The sequence below is a fragment of the Bufo gargarizans genome, chromosome 3 (genome assembly GCF_014858855.1).
Source record: "Bufo gargarizans isolate SCDJY-AF-19 chromosome 3, ASM1485885v1, whole genome shotgun sequence".
In the NCBI taxonomy this organism is placed as follows: domain Eukaryota; kingdom Metazoa; phylum Chordata; class Amphibia; order Anura; family Bufonidae; genus Bufo; species Bufo gargarizans.
The window spans coordinates 261,956,265-261,977,192 of record NC_058082.1 but is presented as its reverse complement, the minus strand read 5'-3'; the positions used below and the strand labels follow the sequence as shown (position 1 = coordinate 261,977,192).

Genomic DNA, 20,928 nt, shown 5'->3' with positions numbered 1-20,928 from the left:
ACAAATCCAAGTGGCGCCAAGATTCAAATCCAAAGCAGCAACCCTTGAGACCGGGACCTCAGAAGCTAAACGTGCCGAGTCGAGGGTTTATCGTCCAGCTAAAAGACCGCCGGGTAAGATTACACTGTCTTCATAGCGATCGCTTGCCGAATATTACAGCGGGACGCCGCTGTACTCACTAGTAGCTTTCTCAACATCATTGCAACCAGTGAATAGCTACATCGCTTTGAACTTTGGTTACCATACGCATACAATGTTGCAGATACATTGAAGTGGAATTTATTGTTCTTTAATAGGAGAACTTTCCATTCAGTCATAGACTGAAGTTCATAAAGAGACTGGCCAAATCTGGAAACTCTGATATTCAAATAAATAAATAACATCAACGGAACTGTTATATGAATGAACTATTACTAGAGTGGAAAATAATGGAATAATTTATCTATTTATTTTGGGATCAATTTGTATGTTGGTTATTTAATACAATTTTAATACTATTTTAGGACTGAAATTCAGTTTTATCTGCTGCCTCTATTAATTTTATTGCTTATTAATTTTATTGCATTTCACTTGCTACATTAATTCTACTGCATTTTATATATATTATTGTAATAAAGATCCCTTTTCTTAAGAGAGTGCCCCACTTCTATTTTATATTTATTCCACTTTTTCAGACCGGGTGCTGTCTGTTAGTGGGAGCACCTCTGGTGGATCCCCCCCCCTCATTCTAGTGCGACATTATTTTATTTTATTATATAGTAGACTGTGCTCTCATAACAAAATAGACTTATCTGAATTGGCTGGAGCAGATTTCTGGTGTCATTTGCGCCAGTTTTCAGGTGCACTTGTTGATAAATGAGTTGGGCCACCTGCGGCTTACCTCCTCCCACGCCCACTTTTTGTTGACTTTGGAGCTTCTAATAAACTTCTCACTGTTGTTTGCAATAGCATATTCTATCTCTATATAAAGTATACCATGATGTGACCCGTGACAGTGGGCACTACAAGGATTTGCACCAACTTACATTCCTGCCAACATCCGCTGCCATTGTATAGACTTAAACAGAACTAAACATGGAGCTCATATCATCCTAATCTCATACACTAACTTAGTATCTTTCATCCTATACAGTTCAAAGACAGGACCACCCTACATTCAGAAGGGCTAGAACTGCCACATGAGAAAACCCCACATTCACATTCAAGGTTAAAGAGACCTACAATAAAGGGAGTTACAGTATTTCCCAGCCTGCATTCATCCTTGGTAAACGTCACCCGTTCCTGTAGACCTTTTCAGACCTTACAGGTTATACAAGTTTTACTGCTTGTCATTTCAGATCAGTGAGTGCTTGTGGTGGTGCTGAAGACATTCACATTTCTGCTGTCCCAGGTGCTGATTTCTCCCTAAGCCTCAGAGACTTGGAAAATTTTCATATAATCTCTCATCTGCACCAGTATATTGCTTGCTTGGCTTTTAAGGCTACTTAAACACTCGCGTTTTGGGCGGATCCGTCATGGATGTGCAAAAATTGATCCGTTACAATAATACAACCGCATGCATCCGTCATGATCGGATCCGTTTGTATTATCTGTAACATAGCTAAGACGGATCCGTCATGAACTTCATTAAAAAGTCAATGGAGGACAGATCAGTTTTCTATTGTGCCAGATTGTGTCAGAGAAAAAGTATCCGTCCCCATTGACTTACATTGTGTGCCAGGACGGATCCGTTTGGCTCAGTTTCGTCAAGCGGACAGCAAAACGCTGCAGGCAGCTTTTTGGTGTCCGCCTTCAGAGCGGAATGGAGACTGATCGGAGGCAAACTGATGCATTCTGAGCGGATCCTATTCTATTCCTATTCAGAATGCATTAAGGGCAAAACTGATCCGTTTTGGACCTTCCTGAACGGATCTCACAAATGGAAAGCCAAAACGCCAGTGTGAAAGTAGCCTAAGACAGACATTTTACTCCAGAAAATACACTGAGATCTAGACCGTTTGTTTTCTGTGTCGGGATATATCCATCACAATATCCCAGATAGTTAGGTGCACCATAAATTCACCCATCAATCTATACGAGGTCCTTCTCATTTTCCATCTAGTCTGTCTGGTAAGGAGCTCATGCATGCAGTAATATCCCAGCCAATAGACTGACGGACATATAATGGTTTTCTATTACTGAAGAGTCCACTATTGGGCATAATGGGGGAAAAAATGAGCTTAAACACTCTATTCACATAAATCATTTTTAATCAAAGAAAATAAGTTATTCCAATTTGGCAGTTTCTATATATAAATGTTTATCTTGGTTCTTCATTGCTTGGTTGAAATTTCTACCATTAGGGCACATTAAGAACCATCACAGAAACGACATACAGTATATAATATAAAGAAGATAACATCCCTATATTTAAAGGGAGCCTATCTGCAGTTTTGAGACCTTTAAACTGACAGCACTCGTAAGATAATGAGGAGAGTGAAGTGTCCCAAGCTCTCTGCAATGAATGCTTCCTGGCCTCCCTTGTGCATGGCTGTTCTAGTGGTCTCCCATGGCATTGAAAATAAAGGGGCCACCTCCTGGGCACTTTTGGTAGCTGAGTCGAGGAGAGGAAAACATTGATATCTCAGTAATGCAAACTGCAACCTCAATGTATGTCTGCACCACTCTCCCCATCACCTATAGAGTTCTGTCAGCAGTTTTGAGGGCTCAAAACTGCTGACAGACTCCATTTAAAGGGAATCTGTTACCAGTGAGTCTCCATTCCTGAGTTATGATACGTCCTCTTAACATGCAAATTAAGCCTTTGGTGCAATGAAGGCGTCACCATTGCTCTTTTTGCAACCAAGCTCCACCCCTTCTGTGGCCAGATTCTCCCTTGTTGCTTTGCAACTGCCTGGCCCTGTCAATAAAAGCAGCTAGGGTGCAACAAGAGCAATGGTGATGCCCTCATTGCACCAAAGCCTTAATCTGCATTTTAAGAAAAGGTATACTAACTCAGCAATGAAGCCTCGAATCAACAGAAGCAAAACACTGTTTTAATCGGGTGAACGACAACCACATGTCTATGCAAACAGTTTGATCGCTGGTGACAGATTCCATTTATTACTATAATACTTAATTTCAATCATTTTCACATGTGTCCTTTGTAACATATATCATCCAGTGATATGTATATCTAATAAAGTGGGCTGCTTATCTGAAGGCAGAGACCCGAACATGCGCCATGCTTTGATATTCACTGTAGGGAAGTGCACATAAATACAATCAGAAAGGTATATTAAATGTGAAGGGGCTGACATGTTGCGTGCAAGCAAATGCTTTTAATGATGAATCATTTGGACAGCTTTTATTTAAAGCTGTAACCTTTCACATTTCTTCTTCCACTGCTACTGATCAGATTGCCAAGAACTTCACAATTACTTGAAAGTGGAAGGCTCTCCACGGGGAGCTTAATTGAGGTGTCAAGAAAACGTCTAAACATAACGCTCCAGCCAATGATCAGGTGAGGACACTTTACTAGCTCCATCATACAATCCTGTTCTTACTGCAAATACATATCAACCTAAGAAGCCACAGTGGATGCGTGGTGGATAATCGAAGCTGAATACGTAATATGTATGCGAATGAGAGCATGAGTGACAGGAGACACACAAGAGGTTTTAATAATCTTGTAAGCTACATCACATCTCGTCAGCTTCCATCCTACGTGAGATCCTATGGGCATTGTACGCATACGCAGGAAATAACATAACCCAAATACAGCAACAAATTATGCAAAAAGAGGAGCAAATAATGCACAGAAGCTGCATAATATAGGGAGATGGATAATTGTTTGTGACTGATTACAACGTCAAGGTGACCCACCATGACCCCAGCCCTTACAATGTTTCCAGGAGGGCGTTTACATCCTGTGACGGGTTACATGTGGACAATGAATGGGAGTAGAATAGACAAGTTGCCGTGGGCAGTCACATATACATCAGTAATTCTTAGAGCTGGGAGTTATCGTGATATATATTTGTACAGAAAATCATCCAGTAGATTACTAATGGAAGTAGGCTTCTTAAGCTTACAGACAGTGAGACGTGTGTCATGACTGTTCGGCACATTCTGCATGTTGACTGAGAGGAGGTAACATGTCAGCAGATGTTTTTTCTTGGCAGGAACTGAAGCTGAATGGATCAAGCCAATCAGACCAAGACTCCCTTGAGCTCTTGGACTGTAATTAAGATGTGAGAGCTGCCACAGTGATTTGGGCATTTTCGCCACTCCTCGGATGTGCATGCATACATCGTAAAACTCATCCACACAGCTGGCAGCACTGAGGTCACATCCTTTGGATATGTTGGGGCTGATTGCAGACACTGTACATTATGAGTTCAAGCTGGAGGAAAGATGTACTAAACATATCAATGTCACTGACATTCAATGATGCCAATGAATGTAAATGTCAAAAGTAAAAGTACACCAGTGAATTTTTGCATAGTCTTGGTAATGGTGCAGACCCGGAAATAAAAGGTGACCGTGATAAAATAAAAAAAATGACTGGCCTCAGCAGTATATGGCACATCAGAACTGAGGCCAGGGATTGGCTGCAGTGGTGACACTGTGTGTACGGGATGTTACTACTGCAGTCAGGAAAACAAACACCAGGGGGAAGACCACGGCATGTTGCAGGAAATGGCAGGGGGGAAAAATTGTAAGGCTTCTTTACATGTGCGGCTCTGCTCTTTGGCAGGCTGTTCTGACATACAATGGCAGGAATCGGACGGACAATAACCATTGCGTCCAATAGTTTTTATCCAGCTGGATCTCTGCCGGAATCCATTATAATTAATGGGGCTGACAGGCATTCCGGTAACATCAGGAGAACTTTGGCAGGCTGCTGAAAAGCTGTGCCGTAAATGTGAACCTAGCCTAAGTATGACTTCTTTTGTTATTTTATCACCCTCACTGTTGGTCTTGTGGTTTCTTTTTAACTATTATAACTCCTTCAAGGACTTTGTTAGAAACATGACGAGACAAAAATCACCGTATGGCTTCATTCATATCTGCATTCTGTTGCAGATTCCATCAGAATTGGATCAAACAGGTCCATCTGTCGCCACTGGTGCCCATCAAGTCTTAGATCCGTCTCTGACTTATATTCTATTTTTTGTGTTCCTATGATGGAATGGAAATATGGGCTGTCCAACATAGATGTGAAAAAAACAAGAAACCACATATACAGTTGCAAGAAAAAGTATGTGAACCCTTTGGAATGATATGGATTTCTGCACAAATTGGTCATAAAATGTGATCTGATCTTCATCTTAGTCACAACAATAGACAATCACAGTCTGCTTAAACTAATAACACACAAATAATTAAATGTTACCATGTTTTTATTGAACACACCATGTAAACATTCACAGTGCAGGTGGAAAAAGTATGTGAACCCCTAGACTAATGACATCTCCAAGAGCTAACCGGAGTGAGGTTTTAGCCAACTGGAGTCCAATCAATGAGATGAGATTACAGGTGTTGGTTACAGCTGCCCTGCCCTATAAAAAACACACACCAGTTGTGGGTTTGCTTTTCACAAGAAGCATTGCCTGATGTGAATGATGCCTCGCACAAAAGAGCTCTCAGAAGACCTACGATTAAGAATTGTTGACGTGCATAAAGCTGGAAAGGGTTATAAAAGTATCTCCAAAAGCCTTGCTGTTCATCAGTCCACGGTAAGACAAATTGTCTATAAATGGAGAAAGTTCAGCACTGCTGCTACTCTCCCTAGTAGTGGCCGTCCTGTAAAGATGACTGTAAAAGCACAGCACAGACTGCTCATTGAGGTGAAAAAGAATCCTAGAGTGTCAGCTAAAGACTTACAAAAGTCTCTGGCATATGCCAACATCCCTGTTAGCGAATCTACGATATGTAAAACACTAAACAGGAATGGATTTCATGGGAGGATACCACAGAGGAAGCCACTGCTGTCCAAAAAAAACATTGCTGCACGTTTACAGTTTGTACAAGAGCACCTGGATGCTCCACATCAGTACTGGCAAAATATTCTGTGGACAGATGAAACCAAAGTTGAGTTGTTTGGAAGAAACACACAACACTATGTGTGGAGAAAGAGGCAGAGGTACACCAACATCAAAACCTCATCCCAACTGTGAAGTATGGTGGTGGGGGCATCATGGTTTGAGGCTGCTTTGCTGCGTCAGGGCCTGGACGGATTGCTATCATCAAAGGAAAAATGAATTCCCAAGTTTATCAAGACATTTTGCAGGAGAACTTAAGGCCACCTGTCCACCAGCTGAAGCTCAACATAAGATGGATGTTGCAACAGGACAACGACCCAAAGCATAGAAGTAAATCAACAACAGAATGGCTTAAAGGGAACCTGTCACCGGGATTTTGGCCATACAGCTGGGGACATGGGCTGCTAGATGGCCACTAGCACATCCGCAATACCCAGTCCCCATAGCTCTCTGTGCTTTTATTGTGTTAAAAAACAGTTTTGATCGATATGCAAATGAACCTCATATGTGTCCTGTATCCGGAGATGAGTCCAGCGGAAAGGAGCCCAGCACCGCCCCGCGTCCTCCGAATCTCCTCCTTGCTGGCTGACGTCGCAGAGCTGGAGCGCCGAAATCTTGCGATGCACGAGCTAGCGCATGCGCAGTGTCGGCATCATGTTCATTCCCTGTGCTGGCATCAGCACAGGGAACGAACTACGCATGCGCTAGCTCGCGCATCGCGAGATTTCGGCGCTCCAGCTCTGTGACGTCAGCCGGCAAGAAGGAGATTTGGAGGACGCGGGGCGGTGCTGGGATCCTTTCCGCTGGACTCATCTCCGGATACAGGACACATATGAGGTTCATTTGCATATCGATCAAAACTGTTTTTTAACACAATAAAAGCACAGAGAGCTATGGGGACTGGGTATTGCGGATGTGCTAGTGGCCATCTAGCAACCCATGTCCCCAGCTCTATGGCCAAAATCCCGGTGACAATCGACCTCAACCCGATTGAGATGCTGTGGAATGACCTCAAGAAAGCGATTCACACCAGACATCCCAAGAATATTGCTGAACTGAAACTGTAAAGAGGAATGGTCAAGAATTACTCCTGACCGTTGTGCTCGTCTGATCTGCAACTACAGGAAACGTTTGGTTCTACCAGTTACTACATCCAAGGGTTCACATACTTTTTCCACCTGCGCTGTGAATGTTTACATGGTGTGTTCAATAAAAACATGGTAACATTTAATTATTTGTGTTATTAGTTTAAGCAGACTGTGATTGTCTATTGTTGTGACTTAGATGAAGATCAGATCACATTTTATGACCAATTTGTGCAGAAATCCATATCATTCCAAAGGGTTCACATACTTTTTCTTGCAACTGTATATGTATGTATACCATTTATGTAGTATGTGTATGGAGAAAGAGACCCCTGATCATTCAGCCCAATGCAATAATAGTATTCGGTATAAAGACGTCTGGAAATTCATTCTACAATCTTTTCTTTTACCGCACAGTGACATATCTTACATTACACACTGTTGCTGTCATTTTTGGTAATACAGTATACCAATGACTTTCAAAAGCAATTTGTAAGACAAACACTGACTATCAAATCATCTAAAGCCTGAAATCTTGACATGTTATAGTAAGAGAAGTTAGAAGGAATATAAATATAAAATCGTTGGGCTCTCACCTTATTTTTTGCGACTACCAATAAAAAGTATATATTTCAAAATATCTCAGATATCAGACAGTGCATTAAATTAACTTTCTGAAGTCCATGTGAGATTTTAGGAATAGATTCAGTATAACTTGTAGCCTGTTCATAGAAATCTCTGCTCTTTTTGAGCTCAATAACCCAGATGGGGGGTCCTATCAGTGACCTACAGCTATCTATGTACAGTATACAGATTTATATAGGGAAGGCTACCAGTCAATGATAGGGCCGCCCATGAAGGCTACTGAGCTCAGAAAGAGCAGAGATTTTAATGAGCAAATTACAAGTTACATCCCAATCTGCTCAGCTCCTCCTGCTCTATAACATGCTGCCAGAAGACTGCCCTGCATTTTCATGGTGACAGGTTTCCTTTAAGCATCTGTTCTCGTATATGATGTCTCATGACATAACAGCTATGATTTACCATAGGCTTCCCTTCTGCTGAGTCTCACAGTTATTAAGGTATTTTAAATACCAATAAGTTATTATTAAATTAGTCAAATGGTCAGAGGTTTGGCAATATACAGCAAGTGCTGATCATTTAGCTACTGCCAAGTCTCCAAGGATCTGTGCTCTTAGGCCTCAGTTCAATATTCTGCAAATCATGGATTCTCTGATAATCTTCTCCTCCACATAAACACACTTAAGAGCACTATGTTACTGATTCAATGAAAAAAATTATTATTTACGTGAGTACGTGAGAACACATCTGTTTATATGCCACAGACCTGGCCTCCTGAAAGCCTTTGCAGATATGATATATTATTCATAAAGCATACACATTGTCTAATGTTGGCCACTGGTAGCTTTCAAGGGCAATTTCATGAACTTCAATTCACTGATCATCAATACACTTCTTAATGTAATATCATATGCATTTATTTCATAAAGGGCTCTGGTTTCCTTAAAGCTGGGCCGAGATATTCATTATAGGAGGAATGGGAATAGTTATGAGACATGGACTACTATGCCCTGTATTCAAGACAGTGCCATGAGAGGCAAGGAGCACGCGGGATAGCATAAAATAAATACTATATATTAAAATGAATGTTTACACTTACTATGAAATAATATAAAACTAGAATTTTGGTTGGGGCTGTTGAACCAAATACTGGGTATTCTGGTTCAAATTATCTAGGGGTTAACTATTAGATCAGTGGGGGTTTTACCAGTACCAGTACTGACCAGTACCCCCTGCAGCCCCCGAAATGAACGCTGTACTCGGCTATCTGCGGAACTCCCATAGAAATTAATGGGGTATGGGGCCCCTGTTTTCATGATTGGTCGGGTTCCCAGTGGTAGGACCACCACCGATTAAATAGTTATCCCCTGTCCTGTGGATAATGGATAACTTGAAACAACCGGAATACCTCTTTAAAGCGCATAGAGTGTGTAAATGGAGAAGTATAAACCACAATATAACAAAAAAACTATTTTAAGAATTGGAAATATGGGGGGTCATTTATTATTAGAGATATGCCAATTTTTGGCGTATGATTGTCGCAGATTCGTTCGCAAAGGGGATTTGCGGTCGAATCTGCCACTTTTCCCTGCTAATGCCAGGTCTACAAAAGGAGGCGTGGCGTGGGCAGGAAAGGAGGAGGGAAGGCTGGCCCATCCTATTTATCATTTTCTATGCCCGTTTCTATGCCATTTTCTACTCCAGCAAGGAGGCTGCCATAGATTTAGGCCGGCGGTGGATGCGCCTAAGTTATGTAGAGACCGGCACAAGGGGGCGTTTTAGACGCTGGTCTTAATAAATGACCCCATTTATTCATACATTTAAAGCGTTTTCTGGGACTACTATATTGATGACCTATCCTCAGGCTGAACTGGATGGACGTATGTCTTTTTTCAGCCTTACAAACTATGTTACTATGTGATATCTGGTTGGTGGGGGTCCGACACCCAGCACCCCTGCAATTAAGCTGTTTAAAGAGGCTGTGGAGCTCCAGTGCTGTGGCCTCCTCAAAGCGCCTTATATTGTATGGTGGCTGTGCTTGGTATTGCAGCTCTGCCCCGTTCTGAGCTGCACATAGGAACATTTAATACCACTAGCCATACTGATCTCCAGGGCGGACACATTATCACTATGTTATGTCTTCAGTAACCATGCCTTTTAGACAGAATCTCCCAGGAGAGTCATTCAAATAAGGGTCAGCAAAGTCACATATTTCAACACTGATTAAAATAAATGTCCCTGGGCTGTAAAGCTCACTAACCAACCAGTATAGGAAACAGTTAAAACATGATATAGTCCTCATAGATGTGCATATTATGAATTATTCTCAGTGTGTACAGTATAACGCATTTTTCTAGTAGTCAGAACCCTCCAGATGTGTTATTTCTGCTACATGGAACCTCAGTGGCAGACGCACATTCAGGTCCCTTGAGGCTACAGAAGGTGCTGCCTGTTTAGTCTTTTCCTTCTGTTTGGGCTAAAGTAGCTCAAGCTGAAGGGAAAAAAAGAAATGATTAACTCTATATCTGCCCTTGCAGTAGCGATCCCTGCTTTATTTAAAAGCATGTTCCCTGCACTTCTGGAGTCTTAGTAAAACATTGTAATTGATAAATGTGGTTTAAAGGGTTGTTCCATTAAGGCTACATTCACACGAACGTATTTTGTTTCCGCGTTCGTTCTGTTTTTTTTTTATGTTTTTTTTTTGCGGATAGGATGCAGACCCATTCATTTCAATCCGTAGCCCCGCAAAAAAGATAGAATATGTTCTATTCTTGTCCGTTTTGCTGACAAGGATAGGCATTGCTACAATGGATCCGCAAAAAAACGAATGCCATACGGAACGTCATCCGTTTTTTTTACGGATCCGCAATTTGCGGACCTCAAAACACATACAGTCGTGTAAATGTAGCCTAAGACAACTTGTCCCCTATCCAAAGGATATTGGCTATGTGTCTGTTTGGAAGGGGTCTTACCGCTGGGGACCCACTGATCACTAGAGCGGGGGCCTGTGCTCCCCCATTTGAATGGAGCGGAATTCACGCATTCAGCTATATGGGGTTGCTGGAGATAGTTGTGAGCTCGTACACAGCTATCTCGGGAGGTCCGACAGAGTTTAAAAGCATGTGTGGACAGAAGTCTCAGCGATTAGACACTTATCCAATACCCTAGCTCGTACTCAGCTACGTCAGAAGGTCCCATAGAGATAAAACACGTGAGTGGACAGAGCCTTCAGCGATCAGACACTTATCCAATATCATATAGGTTTGAGGATAAATTGTCTTAAATGGACAACCTCTTTAAAGGGAACCTGTCATAAATGTAATGCTGACCTCACTGAGAGCAGTATAAACTAGTGACAGAAATGCTGATGTCAGCGGTGTGTCACTCATCAGCTAATAGTAAGTGGTTGCTGAGAACCAGCATCATAATCATTGCAGCCCAGGCCTTGAGAAGAGTCAAATCTACCTGAGAAGAGTCCTGGATATTATAATCTCCTGCTCCCTCGCCCATCTGCTGATGATTGGCAGTTCTCTCCTAGAGAGAAAGGGAGAAAACTAGGTAGAAGCCTGTCAGCCATCAGCAGGTGGGCAGGAGAGCAGGAATTCATGAGTAACCAGGACTCTTCTCAGGTGGCCGGGACTCTTTTCCAGGCCCAGTCTGCAATGATTGTGATGTTGGTTCTCGGCAACCACTTACTTTTATCTTATAAATGACAGACCACTGAGATCAACCCACCTGTCTACATTACCATATATTCTGTCTAAAAGGCATGGTTATGCATTATGGTAGTTTGGGAGCCTGTTACACATTTGGCATGAAACATTGCCTAATATATGGACCTACAATGTATACAGTATATAAGTACTTTGAAATTGGACACTTACCAGTTGGTAATAAACCCGCACCACTGTCCTTGACTCCAAAGTGTTGCTGAATGTCCAGTAGAACTCCTATAAGGAGACAACAGACAATAAAGGTGACTTATGCTATTAAACGTTGTGAATTACAAAAAAAAAATATTTTTATTTTTTGTTAAATTAAGGAATACATTCATCATGATTGATCCCAAATAACCCCCACCCCCCAGCTGATTTAAAGGGAACCTGTCACCAGCATTTTGTGTATAGAGCTGAGGACATGGGCTGCTAGATGGCCGCTAGCACATCCGCAATATCCATTCCCCATAGCTCTGTGTGCTTTTATTGTGTAAAAAAAATGATTTGATACATATGCAAATTAACCTGAGATGAGTCCTGTACGTGAGATGAGTCAGGGACAGGACTCATCTCAGAGGAATTTGCATATGTATCAAATCGCTTTTTTCCCACAATAAAAGCACACAGAGCTATGGGGACTGGGTATTCCGGATGTGCTAGCGGCCATCTAGCAACCCATGTCCTCAGCTCTATACACAAAATCCCTGTGACAGGTTCCCTTTAAACCATAATTATAAAACCAAACTTGTAGTTGGTAAACAGTCAAGATAATAAGTAAAGACGTATTTCAAAAGAAATTCCATGGGCTAAATAGAGAAGACATGGTAAAAAGCGAGGAAGTGAAAGCTCGTGATTACAGCGTGTTCAGCTCTGGCAGTGGCCCATTTCCCCAGGACAAGTGCACATTTGCTTTGTAAATTGTTCAATATTTGGGTCATTCCAGCCTCAACAAAAATGACAATAAGATTTTGCTATTCTCCTTAAGTGGTTCTGTACCTTCAGTTTACTACTTTCTACTACAAGACTCTATAGACGATGCATTAAGCAGACCGTATGCTGTATGACCACATTGACCTATATCAATAATGAATGGGGGGGGGGGGGGATGTCGGAGTGTCATTACAAATGATATCTCTAAAAAACTAAAAGATCTGTCTACATCTGCAAATTACAGGATGACGACGTCTTTCTTGGACATGATGCACCTTCTGCCTAGCTAAGATAGTGTTCTGTGTCCTATCACTGTGAAACTTTTTGGATTGAGCCCTTCCTGTAACGTGTTTATCACATGTGACACTTGCAGTGTTTGCTCATTTACGATAAGGAAATATTGGGGCAGCACATTGTCCACCCTTGATTTGCTTCACAAACAGATTATCATTCACAGTTAAGTTGTGCAAGGAACCATCTGGCGGCACGGATGGCAGGAGATCAGAGTTTTTCTTGATTATACAGTAGTTTTTCTTGACTATATTTTTAGTAGACCTTTTGGGTATGTTGCGACCATTGTAACTTGGTCACTATAAGCGATATGCAGCTTTATACTGTAGAAGAATGGAGGTTGGTGTATCTATGCATTTGCAGTTCGCTGTGCTAATAAATCTTGGCAATCATTTCTGTGGGAATTGTGGCCATACTGGTTGCCATCCAACATTCTTTAAAAAACTGATATAACAAGTTCTTAAATGTTGTTTTCCTCAATATAAATTCTAACCAAAGAAGAGACTATGGGACTGATTTTAAAAGCACATGAAGGGATAACTGACCAGTAACACAGGCTAATGCCGTGAACACAGTAAAGTCAAGTCATAATTTCACATAATGCTGTCTTTCTCTTCTTTTATATCTGTTGTTTTATTTCCCCTTCATAGAAATAGTATATTTTCTATATTATCTCAGTACCATGCTCTACCTCACCACCGGCACCAAACAAAACGCATTTTCCACATAAAATCCCATGAGGCATCCAGGTGTTCATGCAAGAGGCATGAAATCATGATGAAACTGGTACTACATGTATGCAGCTCCTCCCTTTCTCTGTATGCTTCCCATAGTGACACACAATGTAGCTGTCACCCTGATCTCATTTTTCTTACATCCTTTGAAGCGCTCTTCATTGTTGAATGCTAATTTCTTTTTCATATGAGGTCTGTTTTATTCTAAGGATCTCTTTTTCAGTTGGTGACTCATATTAAACATGTTTCGTCTCTAGAGGAAAATAAGATTTTAGCATTGTGTGATGGGATCTCTCCATCTCAGGCCGTAAAATGATATTGCATTTCAACAAATTCAATGATCGTGACCACAGAATGCTATTTTTGTGCCACAACAGGCGAGAAGTTATAAACACACAAAGATTTAACTTTACGTTCCTGCTTGATTTTATGTCAACATGCCATAAATAATGCCAATATTTCAACACCATTATAGCCTCAAGATGACAGCCTATGGCATCACTTAGTGAACTGAGGTCAGCGCTAATGATTTTCATCATCCCATAGACAAGTTCTTCTGGGGCAGTGCACAGGCCATGGCTGCCTTCAACCTCTGGTCTCCTGGGAGTATACTATGTTCCTAGTACCAGTTGGCTGATGATATTTTCAGTATATACAGTACATTTAGAGCTATAGACCTGTCATGACATCTTACAGCATTTTGGTAAACATAAAGTAATGTACTAAGCAATAGAAATAGTAAGACAACTAATCAATAGAAATAGCAAGACATTTTTAAATTGGTATCCAAGAACAGCTCATGTTAAACTAGGACATCATAAGATGCCATGTTTGAACTGAACATCCCTCTGTCTTGCCAACTGGCATTGATCTATATCTCAAGTGAACCATCTTGGCACTGTAGAAAAAGGAATGGTGGATGGTGCTTATTAGCTCATACTAAGTGCTACATTTTGTCTTGCACCCTCAAAAACAGTAATACTTCTTTAGATCTTCTTCCACCATAGTCTACTTTGGAGACGTACACTCACTCTTACAATATATAGTACCCGATTTCTCCTGATCTTCCTATGAACTGTGAAGGTGGTCATACACATAAAGTTATTAAAACAGACAGTTTCAACCAAAATGATCATTGGTGAAATGTAATAATGAATGATGTTTTAGCTGACCGAACATTCCCAGAAAGATTTCTGGCCCTTCTACCAGCGTCATTAAACATGTATGGTTTAAATGACTGTAATGGCCAATACAGACTAAAATGTGTATGACTGTATTAAAGTTCATTGCTGACCAGAGAAAAGATTGTCCAACCATCAACCTACTTCTACCTAAGCGTATGGCCACCTTAAAGAGGACCTTTCACTCGTATACAAACTAAAAACTAACTATCTGTGGGCAGAGCGGCGCCCAGGGGTCCCCCTGCACTTACCAGTATGCCTGGGCGCCGCTCCGTTCGCCCTGTATAGGCTCCGGTGTCTCAGCTCCGTCTGTTGTATTGGACTGATTTTTTGTAGGAGGCGTGTCCCTTGCTGCAGCACTGGCCAATCGCAGCGCACAGCTCATAGCCAGTCTATGAGCTGTGTGCTGCGATTGGCCAGCACTGCAGCAAGGGACACGCCTCCTACAAAAAATCAGTCCAATACAACAGACGGAGCTGAGACACCGGAGCCTATACAGGGCGAATGGAGCGGCGCCCAGGCATACTAGTAAGTGCAGGGGGACCCCTGGGCGCCACTCTGCCCACAGATAGAGTTAGTTTTTAGTTTGTATACGAGTGAAAGGTCCTCTTTAAACTGGGATGTATTATGTGACTTATCCATTGACTAACATGAAATTTGTGCAAAGTTCCAAGGAAGTATCGGTTTTATAGGTTACTTTTATCTAGCCACATTCCTATAGAACAGAAAGGTTCCTTATAACATTTAAATATTTCCTCCTGTCACTCTGAAAAGACGCAGAAGCATCTCAGCCACGCAAGAAGTGATGCTTAGCAGTAATTAAAATAAAACTTGGGTGGAAAGCAAGTATCACCATTCTATAACACACCCTTCCAAGAAGATGCTTTCCTAAACCGCATCAGCCCTACACTCAGTGATAATACACATATACATTTCAGGCCACACCTCAATATATTACGATGCTAGTTACACAGTTAGTCATATGTTTTACTCCAGATACTTTTATAGAGTATTACATAAGCATTCACACATAGTTTACATGACACTTATAAATATAGACCTTACTCTGAAATGCACATGCCTCATCCTTATGACCTAAGAAAAATTTGGAAGAGATTCCAAAACTATCAGAAAACCCCTTTAAAGGGGTGTCCAACTAAAAGGAAAGTTGTTTAAATCTGCTAGAAATGAAAGTAAATGCAACTTACTAATAGACTTTCATAGATCCCTATGATGTTGCGAGTTTGGGTCTGTAGCCTGTGGTAAGGATGAGAAGTGTCTGTAACATGCTTGTGTGGAACTAGCCCAAGATGGGTCAAGATACTCTTATATTTTGGTAGTATTTCCGTTATGTGCTAACAGAATGGAATTAGTTAAATTTCACACTCTTAATCTAGAAAAGCCACCAATTTCTATAAATGAGTCCAATCATATATGGTGAATGTGTTACATAACCTTTATGACCAGTCATTATTTTTTACTTGGCAGTGCTGGAAAAAGCTCTCTCTGGAATAAAACATTAATTGCATCTGGGAGTGGTTATAATTATACATGATTCAAACTATTAACATTTCACAAGATGTATTCATTACATACTGGAGTATCTACTATGTGAATAAACACATTTACTTTTTGGAATACATTTTTTAAACTGAATTAAGGCCATTGACCGTGATCTTGCAGCAGGATGCCTTCACTCCCATGCCTGGTCTTCTATTATTGCATTAAAGAACCATTATTTCCATTTACTCCTGACACTCAGAGCTAGTGTTGTCTTCACAACCGTGCTGAATTGTTCAGTGTGTTTAATTAAAGCATACTTTACGTCTTATGAACTAACAAGAGTGGGCAACATCTCTGAACATCTTCTCTTCACATGCAAAAGTATTTCCACTGAAAGCTCAAACAAGAAAAGTAATGCCAAAAGAGATAGTGGATAGGTCTATGAACAGACACCAAGATGTTGCTTCTGTTTGGAAGTGCTGTCATTTTTCTGTTTGGATATTGAGAAGAAGGGCCAGAAGGACAAGGTCCTCATGGAATATCACCTACAGCATATTACTGTAGGGCTGCTTTTGCTTTATGTTTTTTATTTTTTAATATATATTTGTTTCTATGCCTGTTAGCTTGTTTTGTACAGATGTTTGGACCAATTCAGCTCCTGAAATGATATAACGGACTCCAAAAGTCTACAGTACATTGCCCATCAATGGTTCATCCATTATTAAGGGGTTCTCCAAGTAAAGCAGACTCCAACTGATTACCTCCAGTGGACAGTTGGGTTTCCCTCACAGGTATCTTATGTCTGAACCTGCACAAACAATAAAGTAGTACTTCTCTATCATCGGTCTGTATCATCAGCAGATACCTTCATTTTTAGAGCTCATTCAGATAAGCGATGTCAAAAGGAGTCCATGTTCCATCTGCTAAAAAAAGGACAGTTTGCAATTTGTGGAATCAGTATTTTCTCTGTGTTCCGTCAGTTTTTTCCATCTGTATGGCATCAGTATGCCATCTTTTTCACGCATCTGTCAAAAAAAACAGAAGAATGTCCATCCAAGCAACCACTTTATTGTATCTGTGTTGTCTTTTTCACAGACCCTCTGACTTGAATAGGCAAATCTAGCATTAAATTTGGACTAAAATAGTGCATGTTGCCAAATTCTCTGCATGGGCCAATAGCTCTGTAAAGTATTTCTGTGCTAAGGCAATGAAAAATCTTTTTATATTTTTGCTATGATTTATTTCTATGTGTCTGTAGTCACAATCCAAAGCACAGTAGCAGAAAAGTCATCATCTACCCTAACTAGAGCAGCTTCCATCTTTTATAATACCTCACTACATAATGAAATAATGAAAGAGTACCATAAAATGTTATGTAATAATAGATGGGCAGTTCTTTTTTTAGCACTGGTGCAGGTGCCTTATGCACCCTTTTATTTCAAATGTAATTTTAGTAACCACTGTGGCAACTTCATCCTACCAACTTCCTTGTGTGGTGACCACATAATACCGCAACTTTTCCTCTTCTTGTGCCCAAGGCTTATTCAATGCAGCTGGGAACCAATAAACAGAAATGTGTAAAGATGAACCCAGTGAGCACACACACAAATCAGACAAAAGCCATTATCTGCATTCAAATTAAATAGAATTGTGGAACGTAGTCATTATCCACTGAAACTGCCAACCATTTATACACGTAATATTAAAGGGAGAATGTACAAATGTGTGTAATGATATAGCAGCAAGGAAATTCCAAAAAAAACTGAGTAAAAATGAGATTAGGTGTACATCCTTTACTTTGAACTATATATATATATATATATATATATATATATATATATAGATATATACAGTCAGGTCCATAAATATTGGGACATCAATACAATTCTAAAATTTTGGGCTCTTTACACCACCACAAAAAAGGAATGTGTCATCGGAAAATAAGCTATTGTTTTTATGGTAAACATATTTTAAAGTATATTTAGTCATGTTATTTTAAATTTTCCATGTCAAAATCTATGTTAAATAAATTCCTAAAATCCTGCAGTTTTCGACATGGGCACTAAGCCTAATAGACTTCACTTTTTGGTCTCTACAGATTACTTTTCAGCAGTTATCTCATTATCATCACAAGTGGAATAAGAATGACAAATAACACCTATATAGATAAGTAAAGATCCTAAATGTACAATAAGTGATATCACAGCTTATCTACCCCCTCCTGACCTCTGCACAGGTAAGAGAGCATGGTCATAAAATCTCCTATAGAGCTCAATGGGGTCAGCTCATGTTGACTGTGTCTATGGCCCATGGTGGCTGCTGTAAAGCATTTCTGTAAATGTTGTTAAGAACAGTTCAGACAAGATGTCTGCCCCCATAATCATGTTCAGAAATAGAAATGAAAAAATCAGCAATCAGAAAATAAAACCAAATTAGAAAAAAAGGATAGGTGTGTAGCAGAAAAGTATTATATGTGTCACATTCCCTTTAATTTATATCTATCACTGCAAGTCTAACTATATGGGGTTCTGGAGTTTCAGTTCCACCTGGCCCAATGATCTCTCTGCCACACCAAAGGGGGCATACACATTAGATTAAAGTTGAACGAACAATCATCTCATGAATGATGGTTTTGCAGAGGGTTCTCCATATTGGCCATTACAGTCATTCAAACTGGACATATATGTCCAATAACACCAGGTAAAGAGCAAATAATTATTATAGGAATGTTCTTTTTACCTATCTAATCTACTGACTGAATATTTCAAACACAGCTGATTTCTGTGTTCAACCCGACTAATGATCATTTTGGTTGAAATATCTCATCATAGTTGGGTGTCTCAAGATATCTGACTTAAACCTGGAACAATCTAATAAAAACTTGCAGCCATATTCAAACCCCCTATAGACGTGCAAGCTTTTTACTATATTGCTTCTGCTTATATAAAAGTACCAGATAAGGACACTCTATTAGAAGATAGTGCTTCTTAGTGGAGCTCGAGGACCACTGGATGGTTGATTCTTTGGTTCCAAACAATAAAAACCTGGTCTATTAGTCTAAACATTTTTAAGACATGTTGGGAAAGTTGTTCTTTCCAGACAGCTGTTATGGTAAATACTTCTAAGAATATGAGATGTATGATGTGTTCCTATGCCGACAGACTTCTCCTCTGACAACGGGGTTCAAGTCCAAAAGGTGCTTTATTTTGGCACTTCAGCACCATCACACACATAAACATCGAAAATAAACACCTGCCCGTCTGGGCTCTACCTAATACACGTGTTGTCTCTACCTCACCTATAGAGCGCCGTTCACACACGGGATTAGACCCGGCTTCCTCAGCCATATATGGTCCAGCAGCCTCCAGGCTGTGACCACACCAGCACCCTTGCAAGGAGATGGTCCAGAGGTCCTCCCGACTCTGACCATGCCACCCTCTTTCTGTAGGTGTCGCTGGGCCCCCCAAACTTCAGGCTTTACAAAGCCTCGTGGCCTCTCAGCCCTCCTGGCGGAGACCACACAGAGCCTATTAGGCTCCCCTCTCTCTCAGGCTTCCTCAGCCTTTCTTCCTTCAAGTCATACACAGAGGGTTGTGTTATCCCTCCTTGATTACAGCAGCAGGCCTCACCTGCGATCACCTTTGGCAAAAGACAATACATGTAGTGGAAGGGTGTGGACTGGCAGATCCCACTACCAAACTTATTTCCCAGTCCACATGAAATCCAGCCCAGAATAACATCTAGACAAAACTGTCTCAGCAAACTACACTTTGAAATCCAGAAAGCTGCAGTGGTTTTAGCAGTTATCTCACCCAGCTGAGGTATCTGGGTGGGATATACACGCCTCCCAGCACCTATACTGTACACATCACCACAGGTGGTAGTAAAGCATCAATACTCAAGACATTCTTTCCTATCTTTACACTTTTAACAAGATTCCCTTTAACGTCTTCAATGTGTTATCATTAGATTAACATATTCAGCAGGGAAAAGACTATACAAGCAGGGTGTCCATGACCACTGCATTAAATAGGTTGTGCTCCTTCTGCAGCTGATCATGTGCTGATACAAGACATCCCCTCCCAAAAGCATGCATGTTTCCTTTCTCCAGGTCTATTGATTGAAAATGAAAACTCGTGGCCCGCTGCCATAATGAATTATTCATGCTGTGAATAAATCAGGGGATGCCACTTAAAGAGAGCTCCGTTTAGTTCAATGCAGAGTCTCTGGAGAGCGCAGCACTGCAGCTGAGCCGGGAGAATCTCCTTCTGTATTCAGTGTACACATAATATTCTGGGGCAGAGAGAGACATGGTGTAGACTGGGTGCCACATCCTGCTACCTCGTGGTGCAGAAATGTGCCATGTACATAGAGGGTGTGTGTCTGCAGTCTGATCTGCTCCTATTATGCAGGGAAAATATGCCTAATCAATTAATGTACTGCAATTGTGCAGAAACGTGCCATGTATACGTGTGCAGGGTGTGCGCTGCAGTATGATCTGCTCCTATTATGCAGGGCTATATGCTCAAAAGGCTTTTCCGGGAATTAGAAAAATGAAAATACTTAAATATTACTTTATTATAAATATATTCCCAAATACCTTTCATTAGTTATTCGTTTTGTCTGTGAAGCAATCATTAGGAGAAATAAAATGGCCACTGTCCTATTAGTACACAGAAAACCTGTCCTAATCACACAGGAGGACAAGTTACTTCAGAGCAGTGATCTAAAGAGCTGCCTCATCTTCTTTTATGATCCTAAATACAGTTTAATATGATCTTCAGCTAAATCTCTGTAGAAATTGAGTTCATGAGGAGGCATGAAGTACAGAGAGGAGGAGGAAGGTGGGGGGGGGGGGGGGTGTGATGTGGATAATGTGT

The 20,928-nt window shown here is 40.8% G+C and overlaps 1 protein-coding gene across 5 annotated transcripts in view; it reads right to left on the bottom strand.

The window, feature by feature from the left end:
• SPNS2 (sphingolipid transporter 2) overlaps positions 1-20,928 on the bottom strand; it is a 126,443-nt gene that overhangs the window by 64,811 nt on the left and 40,704 nt on the right. For all 5 annotated transcript variants that reach the window (XR_006388221.1, XR_006388220.1, XM_044285205.1 and 2 more), the window contains one exon: positions 11,578-11,643. Coding sequence is in view for 3 of the 5 variants with exons in the window: in XM_044285205.1 (XP_044141140.1) it covers positions 11,578-11,643 (66 nt within the window). In the remaining 2 variants the exon portion in view is untranslated. The remainder of the gene's footprint in view (positions 1-11,577; positions 11,644-20,928) is intronic.